Source organism: Desmodus rotundus, chromosome 11 (genome assembly GCF_022682495.2).
Source record: "Desmodus rotundus isolate HL8 chromosome 11, HLdesRot8A.1, whole genome shotgun sequence".
NCBI lineage: Eukaryota > Metazoa > Chordata > Mammalia > Chiroptera > Phyllostomidae > Desmodus > Desmodus rotundus.
The window spans coordinates 33,934,834-33,952,955 of NC_071397.1; the positions used below are offsets into that span (position 1 = coordinate 33,934,834).

The following is an 18,122-nucleotide window of genomic DNA, read 5'->3' on the forward strand; positions in this document are numbered from 1 at the left end:
CTACTGATCTGTTTTCCATCACTATAGATTAGTTTGAATTTTTTAGGGTTAAATGTAAGCGAAACCATAGTGCACTTCCTTTTGCCTGATATCTTTCACTTAATTATTTTGAGACAAATCCATGTTGTGTGTTCCAGGAGTTGTTTTGCTGAGTAATAGTCTATGGTGGAAGAATATGCCATAATTTGTTTGTTTATTGCTCTGTTGATGGACATTTGGGTTGTTTCCAGTTCTTGGCTATTAAAAATAAAGCTGCTGTGGACATTTGTGTACAAGTCTTTGAAGAGTATACCCTCCACCTAGATGGAATGATTGTTAATAGTACTTTAAGAGATAAAGCAATATTTAAATTGAATCTTTTACTGATCATGCTCATGACTGTATTAATAATAGATGTCCTAACTACTTTCCAGTTGTGTTGAGAGAGTCAAGTGGGGTCACTGATATAAAAGTACTTACTAAATTGTAGATCAGATTTTATACAAATGAGCTGAAATAAAGACAGTACCAGGAGACACATAAGATTCTAGGTCTTTCATAGGGTCTGGCTCACGAGAAAGCAATTTCCGTCATAGTGAGCTTACTTCACAGTATTCTGAGCATTGTTCTTAATGACGAAAAGTTTGTAATACTCACAGCACATCATTTATTGTATTTGTGTCATATTTTTGGGGGGAGACTAAATTGTTTATTACATAATAGAAATCACTGGAAAAATGTAATCAAATTTACTTTAAAGCATCCTTGGCAGAAATAAGAACAAATTCTTGCAGAGATAAACACATGAAAAAAATTGCAACTTCAAGAGATATATGTTTGAAATTTTTACCTTACAAAATTTAATCAACCTAGCATTTTTACTTTCTTCTCAAATATATATTTTTTATTTTTAGTTTTACATTTGTTTGAAAGGAGGGAATAATGAGCAATTGAACATTCATCAAAAAACCCTGTTCCTATCATTTCCTTCAGCTTTAAATGAACAATTTGTTCTTTAGCTGCAGTGGTTTATCCACAAGACCTTGTCATCTATGCAGAATATTTTCCTATCATCCTTTATTTCTCTCCAAAGCATCTGATTTCACATGAAATACTGTGGGGCAGCATCTTGAAACAAAGAAAAATGAGTCTGTTTTGGTAAATATTAAGGGTTTCATCTTCTATAACTTTCACCTTCCAATGTTTCCTTCCTCCGGAATTATACAAATCAAAGAGGCCTGGTAACTTCAAGAGAAGTAAAGTGGGGAGCACCTGGGAAGCGCCCTTTGTGAGGCGCTGTGTGCCTTTCTGCTGTCAGACACCAGACAGCAAAGGCCAGGAAGGACTCCTGCTTCACCGACTTTACGAACCCCCCTTGGGGCATGGAATTTCACTCTGTCATACCAGGGCTGATGTTTACCCCATGGAGCATTACAAAAATATATATTATAATCCTATTTGTAGATGTTTTGAATAATGAGAACTTAAAGATGCAAAAATTCTTGCCAAACTTATGAACGTACATCAGAATGTTGAGATGCTGGAGGATACAGACCTGCCAGGGAAACATGATCAAACCCTGCTGTAGTGTGGCACTATTTGGTTATTTCATTTTTTTAATTAAAATTTTCATTTAATAGTTTTTCTGTGATTACATATTACTATGGTTGGGAGACCAAAATGACAAAACATTTTGGGAAGTCCTGCTTCCATCCTTTGTCTCTCTCTGCCAGGGTCAGCTTGCCTTATTTAAACAATGAAGATATTGAGCATTGACAGGAAACTAGGCAATCAAACACCAAGGTAACTAACTGCTCATTGTTTTGATTCCTCTATACTGAGGTATTTTTCTAAGAGGTTCGCTAATAACATTGCCAAGGATGGTGAAGAGCTCTCTGAGAGCGCCGTGCTTCTGACCCCCGAGGGAAGAAGGAACACAGCCCCTGCGGTGCCCTTAAAAAACCACTTAGAGTTATGTTCTAGGTAAACAATTCACTTATCTGAGATGTAATCAGCCTTTGGGATTTGGCAGAGCTAAATAATTGGGGGGGAAAGGGGCTTTATAATCCCCATGACATCACTTTTAAAAGAGGATAGAAAGAAAGTAATGTAAAAATTGAGAAGAGTCCAGTTCTCTTACTTACCCAAATCCTAACACATGAATTTCTTTGAATCCTGGAAGTTTCTTAAATACCTTTTGCACCTGTAGAGAGAAAAAAAAAATGAAATACTCTTGATTCTACTGGGTAAGATCTTACCAACTGTAAAAGCCTAAATACTTTTGATGAGTTAGGGGAAAAAATGGAAAATAGATGCGTGATTGAGGCCAGGTTTATTCTTAGTTATTTCTGAAACCTAGAAGAGAGTGTTTTGCTATTTATTTAAAAGTTGTAAATCTGTAATTGGGTAGTTCTGATTTGCTTTAATGGTTATTTTACATAAAATATGAAATAACTTTAAGATGGTACTTGGTACAAGTTTTTGGTTATGGTATTTTTTATTTATTTATGCAGAGTACCTATAATATTTTCTGAATTGAATTACATGATTTGGAAATATCTATAGCGTTTGGAATTATTAAAATAAAAACGGTTGCTATACCTAAATAAAATGTTACAAGCAGATTCTAATCTAATATATTACATTGGCTCTTAGATTTATGTAAACTTTACAATAAATTTTCTTAAGTTTACTTTGCTAATGAGGCATTTTATCAGAATATTTCACAACTGTTATCCTCAATTACTTCCCAGCCCACTACTGTCTGGCTTCTGCCCCTGGATTCCCCAAGGAGGGAGGGTTCTCTCCAGGCCATTGTCTCTTGGCTCTCTTCAAATCCAAGGGCATTTTTATTTCTCTATGCTTTCCCTGCCTTTTTTTCTGATCCTTCTCCCATTTCTCTGACCACTCTCTCAGTCTTTACCCTATTCCCGTCTTCACCATAAGGATTCTGCAAGCTGTGTCCTCAGTGCCTTCATCTCACTCACTCTATTCATTCAGTAAGTTCGACCGTGGGCTCTGTGCTAGGTTCTCGGGACACACTGCCGTATAGATGGACAGGCACTGCCCCATCCAACTCACTTATAAGAAGCATGGGAGGCAAACAAAACCAAGGGGGAAAATCATAGTTTAGCGGTGAGGTGTTGCAGGGAGAGCAGGGGGAAAGGGAGGGAGGCTGAAGACAGACTCAGCCCTGGCCCTATCCTGCCTTCCCTGTGCCCATGTCCCTCTGCCTCTCATTGGGGATCTTGTTTTCTCCCATGGCTTCAGTGATCATTCAAGAGACAGTTTTGAGTTCTTCACATGAATATCCCAATATTTGCCACTAATTAAATATGCCAAACCCAAGTCATTCTTTTCCTCCCAAATCTGCCTTTCCTCCTGGGCTCTCTGTCTAAGTCAGGGTATGACCCCCATCACCTTCCATGCCAGAGAGCCCAGCCTAGACACCTTCCCTCTGTGCCCCTTATATCCAGTCACCAAGTCCTGTTCATTTGAATCCATATGCCTTTTGTTCCCATCATATTCTTCTTATCCCCATGGCCAGCATACCCTCCCTCTCTCCCTTCCTATATTACTGAAATTGTTTTCTGGGTATGTGGGGGGAATGGAAGAGAAATGTTTTTTGGATGAGTTGGGGTGGGGGGAATTGGGAAGATGTCTCCTTGACTACCATATTTTTCCCAGTTAATCATTCCGTACCTGTTGCTCTTCACTAAAGACCCCTCGATGGGCTGCACTGCCTGTTGAATGAAGTCCAACACTTTAGGATGGCATTTAAGGCCCTCGACAATCTACCCTCTTCACTCCCCAAGCGTCTTACCATTTGCACTTCCTGCCATTTACCCCCGTGGCCAAGATATTGTATCTTCAAGTCACATTAAACTAATCACCTTCTCTCCCCAAATACAACACGTAATGCGTTCAGACGCCTACAAATTCTTTTCTCGTTAGTCTAAGATGCAACTTCTACCTTCTGCTCATTGGCTACCCCTCACCTCCCCTGCCCGTCTTTCAAAGCCAGCTCAAACATCTTCTCTACTGAAAAGCATTTGTAGGGCCCTACAGTCAGGTTCAGTTATCTATTCCCCCTACTGGTCTAGAACTTATTGCTGTATGTTCCATAAAACAGCCTGTGAGGTGCATGTTGTCTCCCTCACAGAGATTATTGCTACTTGGGCTCAGGGATTATGTCTTACTCATCTTTACCTCCCATTACCTAGCAAACTGCCATTTACACAATAGGGACTCAGTGCGTTTTGTTTAAACAAGTTGGGTGCACGTCTTGTTCTCTGAACTCATTGACATGCCACTGCATTGTCAGTGTGTCTGAAATGACTGCCGACCTGCACGATCTATGCTGAGGGCTAGAGCAGTGAGGGGCAGATAATCCCCACATCACTCACACTGGCGCTCGGAGTGTATCACAGGTTTCTTTTCCCGGCAGACTGATTTACTTTCTGAATTATATTTTCTTGCATCCATTTTAAAATAGGTCTTGTTCCCTGAGTGTGTAGTAACTGCAGTGATGAAGATAATTCAGTTTTTGGTTGATAATGAGATAGATGTATAAACCTGAGTTTAAATATTGCTTCTGCTACTTTCTAGTTGTATGACCCTGAGTTTATTACTTAATTTCTCTGAATAATCTTGGCCTCCTTAACCAAAATGAGGTAATAATACCTATCTCATAAGGTTACTGTATAGAATAACGAGTAAGAACCTGGCACACAGTAGGCAGAGAATCAGCGATATTGTTTTATTTATTTACTGTTCTCTATCTCTCTGACTGGATTACTAGCTCCTTGATCGCCCCATATTCTTTTACTTCCCCAATAGCCACACCATGTGCAGCCTGGCAAGGGCAGAGCAAGCTTCCAGCCAGTTGTTTTTGAAAGATTCAGTGTGGGGAAGGACCAGATGAGGGTCCCCACAGGGTCAGCAGCAAGGGGCCTCGGGAGTGAGTTTCTGTGCCTCCGTTCCTACCCACCCCTCCATGAGCTACTAAGAGATTAGGTTTTGCAGAGCTGGTCTTTATTCTGGGGGCAGGTGGGAGAGAGCTGTGTCTGTGCTTCAGGTCTGCTCTGGCCTCCTGTGACCAATGGCGTTGGGGTCACAAGACATTTGTCATGCCATTCCAGTTACAGCACCTAGGACTTAATGTTTAAGAATGAGCAGAAGATTCAGACCCTGACTCGTCTCTCGTTCTTCTCCAGGATACCAGAGATGCTGCTATATATGTGCAAACAATCGATCAAGTGCTTCTACCACGGAAGCCACAGCTACTAGCATAGGCCATCGGGTGCACCGCCAGGGGTGGGGGTGGGGCCATCCTCCAGGAATGCTCAGGGCAGTGGCTCCCGCAGACGGACGGGATTTACTGCTAGGCCCGTGCCCTCTTTGTGAACCTGTCTGTGATGGATTTAAGAATCAGCTTTGCTTAGGAGGATGCAGAAGGTATCTAGGGAGGAGATGACAAAGGCCTTCAGTTAATTCTGCTAAATAATCTTCTGGGAACCTTCCAATCATGCGGCACTAACCACTAAATTGCTAATTAAGTGTCCAGTTAACCTCATTAATAACGCTAAATGCACAGGAGCCTCCCTGATTCTGCTGAAATGTAGGCTAACAGGGCTATAAAAAGGCAGCTGTGTTGAGTTCTCATGAATGTTTGCAAAGGAGAAAGCATTCAGACAACAACTAAGCATTCCTTTTGACATCTGTATTAAATTGCTCATTAAGTTTATTGTGGGAATTAAATTACTACAAAGTACCATCCATTAATTCCCAATTAGGTCCAAATGACTGCGCTAATGCAAGTGTCGGGCTGTGGTGGGGCTGGTTGGTTATTTGATGGCAGGCTTCGAGGTGTCGGGACTATAGGAGAGCCTGGGGGGAGGGAGCGAGAACAGGTGCTCCATGCAGAGAAGCTTCATCTTAGAGAAGCTGGCGACCATGCCAAGGGGTAACCAGCCGGACTGCGGTGATAGGAACAAGACCTATCTGGAACAAGACCATGAAAAACATACTCTTCTTTGGCTAATAAATATTTCAGAGGCTAGAGGGGGCATGTTTACTTGATAGTGATAAATATTTGGGAAAAATAGGAATGATAGCACAGTGGCTAAGAGCAGGGGTTCTGGTGCCAGGCTGGCCGGGTTTGAATGTTGGCTCTGCCAGTAACAGGCGCGACATTGTTGGGAATATTAATTCTCCTCCTTGTGTCTCAGTGTCCTCACTTGTAAAAAATAGAAGTGATATTACTTATAAGATTGCGTGAAGATGAAACGAGTTAATATATATAAAACATTAAGGACAGTACAGTGGTATTATTTCAATACATAGTGCTTTAGACTTGGAAAGAGACTTTGGGTCATTTTTAATTTCTAAATGAGAAATCTAAGGTCAGGGAGTGGTCTGCAAACTGTTATGGCTATTTCTTGGCAGAAATAAGACTATAACTAAGATTTAAAAAATATTATAGTTTGTGTTATTCTACATCAGGTTGTTTTAGGTGCATAGGAAATTAACAACAGGTGAGTGAAGGCAGTCTATGGCCAATTATCCCATTTTGACAACACTCTATGTGAGGATTTGCTGAAGAGGATATTTCAAAAAATAAATAGAAAAGATAACAGATCATTTTAAAAATTCATTTTATCTAATAATCCATATCTAAGTATTTTCTGGTTCATAAATACTCCATACTGATGCTTTCTCTTTGAAGTTTGTAAAAATGATTTTCTACATTTTACTGACAGAATGCTGATGCAGGGAGAAGATGGAACTTAAACTTGTTTTTTTCTCACCTCTTCTCCACTTGAGAGGAGGTAAGCACTGAATTCTCCAAGTAGGAGAAGCAGGGGCCTGTTTGTTTCCTGACCTTATCGAATAAGATGCCTGGGCTGTCCATAAATGTAGTTCATAGTTATGCAATTTCATAGAGCCTTCTATTTTACATCCCATTTCTACAATCAGGTACTGAGTAGTAACTGCATCCCAAGCTCTGTATTAGGAAGTAAGGCTACAGAGATGAAAGAAGCAGTCCCTACCCTCAAGGGGAAGCTCATACCTGTCAGTAGTGAGGGTGGTGGGCAGGCAAAGAGGAAGGAATGGAGACAGCAAAGGCCATAGACATGTAAACAAACAATCTTAAGACAGAGTGAGAGTGTTGTGACAAGAGTGGGTACCAGGTGTTAGCCCAGAGGAGAGGCACTGAATCCAGAGTGGGTGGAGAGAATTTTTCATGACATTTGTTAAATGAAATTAAGGAATGGCATTCTAGATGGAGGAGGCATCACATGTAAATCACGGTGAGAAAAGGTTTGCAAGCAGTTTTTATTGTTGGAAAGTAGAGTGCAGAGAAGGGGGATGGTAAGGAACTGGTGTTAAGATGAGGCTGGAGAGAAAGGCAGGGGTCTTCTCATAGCATGGAGATGCCACATTCAACATAGCAGTTTGGATTTATTGTGCAGGGAGTGACGAGCCTTTTAATTTGATCAGGGACAGGCAGATAGGGGGATGGTTAGGGATGAAAGACACATCTTGGAACAGCTCTGTAGTTTAGTGATGGATGGCATGGGCAACATGACTGCCTTAAAAATGTCATGGCTTTAAATTGCATCAGACTGCACAATGGAAATATTATGTAAGACAAAGTATTATAGATTAAAACTTCATATTGCACTCCAGCATGGGCCCTAGCTGGTATCTACATGGACACTTTAGACATATAGAATATCTGTTTAGTGAGTCTAAGAAAATCTAACTGTAAATGACTTTTAAGATGAAAAAGCTGGAATGGAAAACTTTCCTGGAGATCTACTTCTTCTAGAATTTTAGGACCCACTGCAGTTTTTGATTTTTTTAAATGGTTACAAATGAATGCCTGGTCACAAGAGGTTAGAACTATTAGCCAGAGGGTTTATTTCTTGTTGGCTCCCAGACTGTGAGTCTAGATGTGGGCTGTGGTTGTGGGGGATGTGTTCACTCACCTGAAGTCGAGACTTTGATGCTAGCTCCTGGTAGCGGGGGGACAGGGAGTCAGCGAGGTCAGCCTCGAACTTCTGTTCTGCCAGAGAGATGCTCAGCTCCACCTTCTGCTCCAGTGGGCCCTCAGCTACTGTGGAGAATTCTCTCTCTCTTTCCTAAGTTAAAAAGGTCTTCTATTAATATAAACTACAAGCAAGTGGTTTTATTTTATAACATAAATTGATTTTTGTTTCAAGAAGAGGATTTTGAAGGTTCTAGTGTTCTTCGAATAAAAGTACTATTAACTAGAGGTAGCCTATGAATTTCATTGAGAGACAAAGTATGAAAACTCCAGTGAATTAACTACTTAGAATCTTTGATACACTGCCATCTTATGAGTGTGTGCTCTTCATGAAAGCATTTACACACACATACTCACACACACAATTTATATACATTGCTGGAACTTTACTAGGATTGTGCCACATACATATGCAACTTTATAAACACTCTTTGATGAGGATTAGATTAGACAAAATAACCCTATGGATGCTGAGATATTACTTGATATATTCCTTTTTTAGAGAAGAGTTTAGGCTGGTTTAATAAGACCATTTGTTCTTAATTTTACATTGCAACTTGTTAGAAAGCATTGTTGAGAGAACCAAGATGGCGGTGTAGGTAGACACACTGCACCTCCTCGCACAACCAGAACTGACAGATAATCAAACGGCAAGGAAGTCTGACACCAAGGAGATAAAAAAGAAACATTCATCCAGACTGGTAAGAGGGGCAGAGACGGGCAGCCAGGGTGGAGAGGACTCACGTTGTCGTGGTGTGGCGGGACCGAGATTGGCGGAGTGTGGGACGAACAGGGCAGGCAGTCCGACCACTAGCAGACCCTGCGACCCCACATTCGAGCACAGATAAACCGAGAGGGCCGGACTCAGAGTGGCGGAGAACGGGGCAGGCAGAGCGGCGGGTAGCAGACCCCGTGGCCCCACATTCACGCACAGATAAACCGGACAAATGGCGGGGAGCAAAGCAGACAGCGCAACCCAGGGCTCCAGTGCGGGGAAATAAAGCCTCAAACCTCTGAGTGAAAACACCCGTGGGGGTTGGGGGGGCAGCAGGAGAGACTCCCAGCCTCACAGGAGAGGTCGTTGGAGAGACCCACAGGGGTCTAGAGTGTGCACAAGCCCACCCACTTGGGAACCAGCACCAGAGGGGCCCAATTTGATTGTGGGTAGCACAGTGAGTGACTGAAATCCAGTGGAGAGTGGAGTGGGCGCCATTACTCCCTCTCGGCCCCTCCCCCACGTACAGTGTCACAGCTCAGTTTCACAGCGCAGCAACCAGTGTTACCCCGCCCCTGGGAACACCTAAAGCTCCACCCCTTTAAGTAACAGAAGCACCAAGACAAAAAAAAAATGGCCCAAATGACAGAACACTTCAAAGCTCCAGACATAATTCAACTAAGCAGCGAACAGATAGCCAACCTATCAGATGCACAGTTCAAAACACTGGTAATCAGGAAGCTCACAGAATTGGTTGAAAAAATGAAGGCTATGGTAAGAGAGACAAAGGAAAATGTACAGGGAACCAATAGTGATGCGAAGGAAACTGGGAATCAAATCAACGGTGTGGACCAGAAGGAAGAAAGAAACATCCAACCAGAAAAGAATGAAGAAACAAGAATTCAGAAAAATGAGGAGAGACTTAGGAACCTCCAGGACATCTTTAAACGTTCCAACATCTGAATTATAGGGGTGCCAGAAGGAGAAGAGGAAAAACAAAAAATTGAAACTCACAGTTATTAACAACCACACCTGAAACAAAAACAAAAGCAAACTAAGCAAACAACTAGAACAGGGACAGAACCACAGAAATCACATGGAGATCACATGGAGGGTTATCAACAGGGGAGTGGGAGGGGGAGAGGGGGAGAAAGGTACAGAGAATAAGTATAATAGATGATAGGTGGAAAATAGACAGGGGGAGGGTAAGAATAGTATAGGAAATGTAGAAGCCAAAGAACTATAAGTATGACCCATGGACATGAACTATAGGGGGGGGGGATGTGGGAGGGAGGGGGTGGACAGGAGGGAGTGGAGTGAGGGGGGGGGAAATAGGACAACTGTAATAGCATAATCAATAAATATATTAATAAAAGAAAGCATTGTCAAGTCAAGAAAGGGTTTGAAATTTCTCTCCGAAGGAATGGCATATTTGAGCCACCTTTGGAAGAATGTGGCTAATGATAGCAGTACTGCTCTAAGGACCAGGATTTGGCCTTTGATTTCAATGTGCCAGTGGCTATCTCTGTTGTCCTTTGGTTTGAGAATAAGCAGGAATGTTGCACTATTCTCAATTAATGTGGGCTCCAAGGGCACAGAGCAAACCCAGAGTGGTGTTTCAGACTTGGGTTTGACAAATTTTCAGTGTTGGGTACCCAGATGATCCTGAGATCTGCATCACTTTCTCAAAAGAGTAAAAAATATCTCTATGGAAAATCAACTTTCTCTGGTAATGAACATAGTGTCTTACAGTGATATTAGAGTTGTGGAAGCTGAGGGACAAGCATAACCAATGGAAAATGCCATGAGGGGCAACGCTCCTCTGTGTTGTAGCTGATGCAGCTTCTCCTTGTTTCTTAACACAAACTCCTCTCACCCATGGGCAGTGAATAGCAGAACAGCCCCTAACTTTAACAGGACACATGGAGGATGTGGATTCATGCTTACCAGGCTACTGAAGTTTGTTTAATGGAGAGGTTTTTAATCATTTGCTCATTTATTCACTCAAATAATACACATGAGAATCAGTATGGCTATAGCACAGTGCTAGGCCTATGTATGGGACATTGAAAGTATGGCATATGCTATTATCCTCAAGAAGCTTACCACTTCATTAGGCTGACCTGAAGATCACAAGGGATATTTAAATAAATTCTTTAGCTATATTAGTGAGAAATTTCGTACCTTACCCTTAACCACTGGATTAATTTTTCATTCCTCTCACCCAGCATCCTCAGCGACTCCCTAATTACTTGTGGGATAAAACCCAAACTCTTTTTCCTGACATTCAAGACTCCACACCGTCTGATGTCAACCTGCTTGAACTACTTTAGTCTGTCTCCCTTCTCCCTGCCCTGGCCGCAGAAAGCTTGGTCACTGTTCTGAGGCATCACATTGCTTGTGCTGGTCTCCTGACTGAAGACTCTCCTCACTGCTCCCTATGCCCGACTCTGGCAATTGTATACACACACCCTTTTTTACTTCTTACCATATCTCAGGAGATATTAAAAGTAATATCTCCTCTGACCATCTAGGGTAAAAGTCTTTGCCTTTCCTCTGACCTCCTGTAGCAGTGAATAACATCTGAATTGCTTATTTGGTACCTATGATATATTTCCCTAGACTCCATTTTTTAATATGCTAATCTTGTCACACCACATATAATCTCCTTGAATTCAGCATCATTCTTCCACTTCACAAACTCTCCCAAATTAAAAAAACAAAACATAAGTCAATTTATGTACAAAACTGTGAATATACACGACTTGGAGTCACGTCCTTTGCAAACTACCTGGGCCTGTGATTTGTCCCAGTGCACGCATCTGCCATCTTGAATTATGGCACCAAGACTGTTTTGTTGTACTTATCTGCATTATAAATTTGTTAAGGGTAGGAACTGTGTCTTGTTCATCCAGGATCTTCTGGCGAATTTTAGTTAAATGTTTGCTGAATGAAAGAATAAATAATAGATGCAGTTGGTAAAAAAGATCTTAAGAGGTAGATGCCATGAGTGTGAAATAAAATATTCAGGAGATATTTATTGCAGAATGAAGGACTTATATTAAATATTGAAGAAGATGGGACACAGGTAATGTGAGAAAAGCGAAGGCAAACTGTAGCTGACTTAGAAATTTTATAGTGAATATGTTTAATCTCAATAATTTTTTTCAATAGCACTTTTCACTGTTGTTGGAATATTATTTTTGAGAAAAATAAAACTTTTTATTCTTTGTTCATGACCATAGTCCCACCAAGTCTGTGGCCATCTGGCCTAAAGGCCAGGGAGAGAGTGACCAGCAGGGTTCTCATCCCTGAATGTTTATGCAGGGCTGGTGAGACTGAACTTTCTGTCCTCACCATCTGGGCTTTGACCCGTGCCTTAGAGGGAGGTTCATAGGAAGAGGAAAGGGCTAGAGAAGTCTCACAGGGGACAGTAGACCTGTTTGCAGGGGCAGCGCAGTAATGAGAGGATCCAGGTCCTGACTTGTCACCCGTATACCACTGCCCCTTTGAGTCTGCTGCCTATCTTGTGCAGCCGCAACTCTGACGCCCACGGGTAAGGAGACCGTTTCCTGCTTTGGCTCTGAGAGTCTGGCTCCAAGCTTTTTGGAGGGGTCGAAAATGTCCCCCCTTTTTGACAACCAACATTAAATTCTGTAACAATCCTGTCATCCTGCGTGCCTTTTCACTCAGAGTGGTTGCCAGTTCTCCTCTTCACCCATGAACACTGTTTATATTTTCCCTCACTTGACATGCAGGATTGAAATCACTTTGATATTTATCTCATCTATTCATGCTGAACATGACTGAGAACACAACTTCTACTCTGCTTGTCAGCATGAGATTACACTTTAGTGGAGAAAGAACCTGACTGATAGCTAGATTGATTGATTGATTAATTAATTAATTAACCAATTGATTGATTAATTAATTCTAAAGCTTGGTGGGCACCTGCTGTGTATAATGTTCTGTTATGCACTGGGGAAAAAGAGCCGTTGCCCTTTTGGAGTTTATAATTTAGTTGCTTCTTCCCCCCATCTTGTCTTAGTTTTCAATCTATTTTTACTCCCCAGTCCCTGGGACAAAGTGAGAATACTAGATAAAAGGAAGTCACTGACTCTTCACTGGAGTGATAAAAATGCAGCACTAACAATATTGAATGGCCAGTCCATCTATTCTCTTATTCTATTTCACTAATAAAAATAAAAAGGCATGTGAAGAGCTTGATTGACTCTTAGAACTTCTTACAATTGTAGGCATCTTGGTGTCATTGAGGAGTGTGTCGCCAGGAGTAAAAGGGAAGGGCCCGAGTGAGACATTGGCAACATCTGTGGAAATTAGAAAAATAACAGGCAGAAAAATGAGACTAGAGTTTACATTAGAACAAGTTAAAAATTTTATGTGTTTTTTCTGTCATTCTGGAATCCAGTTTTAGTTTAAGATCACATAAATATGTTCTTGAGCAAAATATAACTAATACCATTGTTCCCAACTGAATTCTTCATTCTTTCTTTCTAGGACTAAGTTTGGTGCTCCCTCAGTAATATTGCAATTAAATAGTTTTTGCCTAATGAGATCTGGTTAATTTCTCTCTTGGTGACTATATAAAGGATACAAAGACAGGTGTTTATCTTGAATTTGTTTGTTTGAAAATATTGGTAATGATTGCCTCCCAGTTGTAGGATAATGGGCAGTTTGGTTTTACTTTTATACTTTTGTAGATTTTCCAAGTTTTATACAACACATTTAAATTATTTTACAAGGTTAGAAATAAGAGTTAGTTTTGAGAAAGTACATTATACATTTTTCAACTTTAATTAAGGATTGCTTTTTAAATAACATGCTTTCCTAGTGATTTGAATTAAGGTCCAGAAGCAGATGAAATGAGATCTAAGCTTACCTGTTGAAAACACAGGGGTCTCACCAGGCTCTGCTAATATCTCCTCTCTGGATATCTCATCTTTCCTATTAGCAAAATAGAAAAGAAAGAAGTGTTGCAAAGGAGCTTGAAGACAATAGGGGAAATGCATTTCAACTTGCCTATATTAAATAGACCTAAAACTTCGAGAGAAAGTATACTTTAACACTGGTTTACCTATTTTTCCTTTATTGAAGCAATCTTCTAATAGATTTTCTTTTTTTAAAAATTTGATTTTATTGTTGTTCAATTAGAGTTGTTTGCAGTTTCTCCCCACCCCTCTGCTCTACTGCAGCCAAACCCACCTCCCTCCCCAGCTTCCACCCTCCCCCTTGGTTTTGTCCATGTGTCCTTTATAGTAGTTCCTGAAAACCCTTCTCCCCACTGTCCCTTCCCCCTCCCCTCTGGCTGTTATTAGATTGTTCTTAACTTCAATGTCTCTGGTTGTATTTTGTTTGCTTTTTTCTTCTGTTGATTATGTTCCAGTTAAAGATGAGATCATATGGTATTTGTCCCTCACCACCTGGCTAATTTCACTTAGCATAATGCTTTCCAGTTCCATCCATGCTGTTGCAAAGGGTATAAGCTCCTTTCTCTCTGCTGCGTAGAACTCCATTATGTAAATGTACCATAGTTTTTTGATCCACTCATTTGCTGATGAGCACTTAGGTTGCTTCCAGTACTTGGCTATTGTAAATCGTGCTGCTATGAACATTGGGGTGCATAGGTTCTTTTGGATTGGTGTTTCAGGGTTCTTGGGGTATAATCCAGGCAGTAGAATTGCTGGGTCAAAAGGCAGATTTTCATTGAAAAAAAATTCATCCCTTTCTCCAAGACAGTTATGTTTGACTCCAGGACTTTTCATAAGCATCTTGGCTTCTTGTGTGGTCCTGGGGAACATTGCCCTAGTAGCAAAGGTGATTTTGGGGACCGATGTTTTATAGTCCCTTGTGCTTAAACTGTTCCTTTGACATCAAAGATAATTGATGACCTGATGATCTATGACTGAATATTCTTGCTAAAATCTCAGAGTCTCAAACCTGCAAATCTAGAGAGCCATTAAGTATATCCAATAAAGTAACTCTTGTGGTAATGGGAGAGAGAGAGATTTCTGGATAATACAGGTGTGTTAAATCTCTATTCTGGACGTAACCATTGCCTGCAATGGTAACTAGCCAGGAAATTGTGGGTAGGTTCACAGTGCCAATGAGTGGCAATGTGGAATATATTCTAAGGGTGGATCCAAGGTCATGGTTATAGAGTGTTTGCATATAATGTTGGTCCATTCTAGCAAGCTTTATTTAGAAAGGAATGGCAGTAATGGTATTTTTTGAACCTCACTATAAGATTTGTTACCATAAACTATTAGGTCTCAAAGGATTATATCTGTGTTTGTATAAAATAGCCATGGTTGACCAATATATTTTACCCAGTTTTCTGTGGCTCTTTACGATGGAAGACCAAAGGAATTGCTAGGTGCTCTGTTGTTGTCGATTCTTACAGATTGGCCATAGCCATAACTGAATGTTTTTACCACATTCAGTTCTGTCAAAGTGCTAATAGGGGCAATTCACGAAATACATCAATCAGCCTGGCATGGGTTCTAAGCAATCAGAATGGATGTTAGTTGTAAACATAAAGGACTACATTGGTGCACACAGGCTAAATTAAACTCAGACTTTACAGTGGAATTTGGAATTTGCTATTCTTGTTTGTTTTTGCTGGTATTGTGCTGTGTGTTTAGTAGTTTTTATGGAGGGAATATTTAGTAAACCTCTCATTACATTAACATTATAGCATTTGTCATTTAGACACTTATTTTTCTTTTATAGATCTTTGTTTACAGTAAGGTCTCCTTCTTCCTATTGTAACTTTGATATCCTTGTTTTATCCTTTATTTACCTTGTTGTAAAAAATAAACTATCAAGAAGAGTAGTTATTAAAATGCTGACTATTGCATTAGTTGCAAGTCAACAGCCCACTCTGTGCAGGTGTGATTCTGCCACTGAACTCACAGACCATCACTGAGGAGCTGCAGTTTGGGAAGCTGGGTTTTTATTTTAAAGTCATTTGAAACGGGCAGACTGATGAGCTCATCAGCTGAGAATATTTTCTGTTTTGTCTTCTTGGAAAGGTTGGAAATAAAAGGGTTTCTTCCTTTCCTCTTTCTTTCTTCAAAAAAACAACAACTTGGTAACCATAGATAATGTAAAATGTTTGTCTCTTGTTCCTTCTTTCTCCCTAGCAATGCTGGCAGGCACAGAAGATGGAATGATTCTATTTCTTTCTTTTTTGGCTTGAATAATTGTTTCCTGTAATTTTTAATATCTTTCTATCAAGACTTGGTACATCCTGTTGATTTTTTTCTTATGAATGGCCTCTGCTTTATTTTTCATTTTCTTTTTGGAAAATGTAGGCGTCAGTAAGCATTATCCTGTACTTAAATCACAGGCCTCAATAACTCTGTGTCTTGTGAACAATGTTCATACTCTATCTAGTACTAATATTTTCCTAAGTCACCTTATTTCTTCTGGCAATAACTTTTAAAAATTCATAAAAGTATAGCTAGATAGACATATTGAGGACTATTATATACTATAAATAAGTGAGGACTTTGCTCAGCTCTGTAGCAGTTCATAGAGAAATATAAAACAGTTCCTGCCCCAGAGGTGTTTACTCCCACAGGGAAACAGGGTAAAGAAAGATGTTAAAAATGTAAGTGACAAACAGAACACAAAATCCAAAGCAAGGACAGATACTGCAGACTCAGATAGGTGGTTAAGACACACTGGGGAGGTGGGACTCCTTTTGGAGCTTGAAAGGAGAGTAGGATTTGGAAATGGAGTGGAGAAGGCAGGTTCTTGAGACAAGATGAAAAGGCTTGGGGTCAGAGTCCGGGATGAGTAGGGTGTGGTCTGTGCCCTGAAGAAGTGGCAGGGGGACAGCAGTGAGATCAGGGTAATGAATGGCAAAGTTGGAAAGGTCAGGGGCTGAGGACCTTGACTAATTAGTTTGGGCTCTGCCTCGAGGAGAGTCCTGGCGGCACCCTGATGGCTCACTCAAACTTTGAGTACAATTTACTAAAGGGATTTACTAAGTTGTGGGAAGAGTCTAAGAACAACAACAAGTGAGGGTGTAGAACCCCATGGCTGTTAACAGAGCACCCCTTGGCCAGGGAGGGTAAGAGGATGGAGCAGTTATCACAAACTAGAGACAGAGAAGGCCCTCTGGAGAGGGTTGCTTGATAGGAACTGAGCTGACGTTGAAGGACACTGGCAGCCCTTGCAGACTTGGAAGTTGGGGGTGAGGGAAGGGGATACATTTGTTTACCTCATTCCCATCTCCCCCCTCCTTCTGATATTCTGCTCCCCATTGGCTGGCCCTATCTGGAAGTCAGAGGACGCAGAATGCCAGGGCTTCAGTCTCTGCCCAGGCTTCTGTACAGAGTATATGAGGCGGTACAGAGAGTGCATATTTAGAAGGGCAAGAGGAGAAGGGGTGGGTATCTTTTGAGAGGCATTGAACAAGGTTCAGTGTAAAAAAAGGAATATGTCAGACATATTAATCCTGCAGCAATTATGAAAGTTAAGGTGGGAAAGAGGTTAGAGCCAGTGCTATCTATTAGGGGGATCAGATTTGACATTTTTTTCACAGTGTAAATTAATAAGGTTCTGAACCATATTGTTGGCAAAGGGAATAGAAATAAAGGAGCAAAATGTGAAAAGCATTAAAAAGAATTGGAAGTAATTTATACAGCCAAATTTGTGTCTCTTCTTGTGTTATTATTATCTTCAGATTTTGACTTCTAAATGTTATAAAATGTATATAATTTGTGAGGTTAGAATTTGGCAATGTCATCTCTCTTCTTTAATCATTTTATCTAATGTGCTTCTCCTTTTCCTTTATTTAATAACATTTTGATTTTCTTGTTTGATATTCAGTTCTTGTTGAGTGTATAGCTGAGTGCTTCAGTAACTTAGTATGAGAAATACTAACATTTTTATGGAATACCAAACAAGAATTCAACTTGCTTGTTTGTTGTATTAAATATTTTCCTGATGTAACTAATAATTTATCATAAATTCTAAAAATAATACTATTTTAATTGCTCTTTATCTTGTAAGTGAAAATTCACATTAGGTACTTATCATATATTTTTATCTGATGACATAGTAAAAATATATATCTCAATCTATAAGGTCTAACCATTTCCCTTTATATATTCATTTATGTTTAACACAATATAAGTATAAATTTTCCAGCAGAATAACCTACACAAATCTCAGTGGCTGGCATAATATCATAAAGGTACAATAGCTGAGTCTCACTCCATTATGTTATCTTTCAAAAATCAAGAGCACGCATCACTCTATTTTGGGTACTTACCTCTCAGGGAAGTTACTCTGTTTTATTCTCTGCAGAAATAGAAAAGTAATTTTACCAAGAGATAATGTCAA

At 40.3% G+C, this 18,122-nt stretch overlaps 1 protein-coding gene across 1 annotated transcript in view; it reads right to left on the minus strand.

Moving 5' to 3' along the window:
• Nucleotides 1-18,122, minus strand: part of IMPG1 (interphotoreceptor matrix proteoglycan 1) — a 125,592-nt gene that overhangs the window by 73,371 nt on the left and 34,099 nt on the right. Inside the window, 5 exon segments of the mRNA XM_053914100.2 lie at nt 2,124-2,182; nt 7,974-8,126; nt 12,996-13,075; nt 13,648-13,712; nt 18,052-18,080. Coding sequence (XP_053770075.1) covers nt 2,124-2,182; nt 7,974-8,126; nt 12,996-13,075; nt 13,648-13,712; nt 18,052-18,080 — 386 coding nt within the window.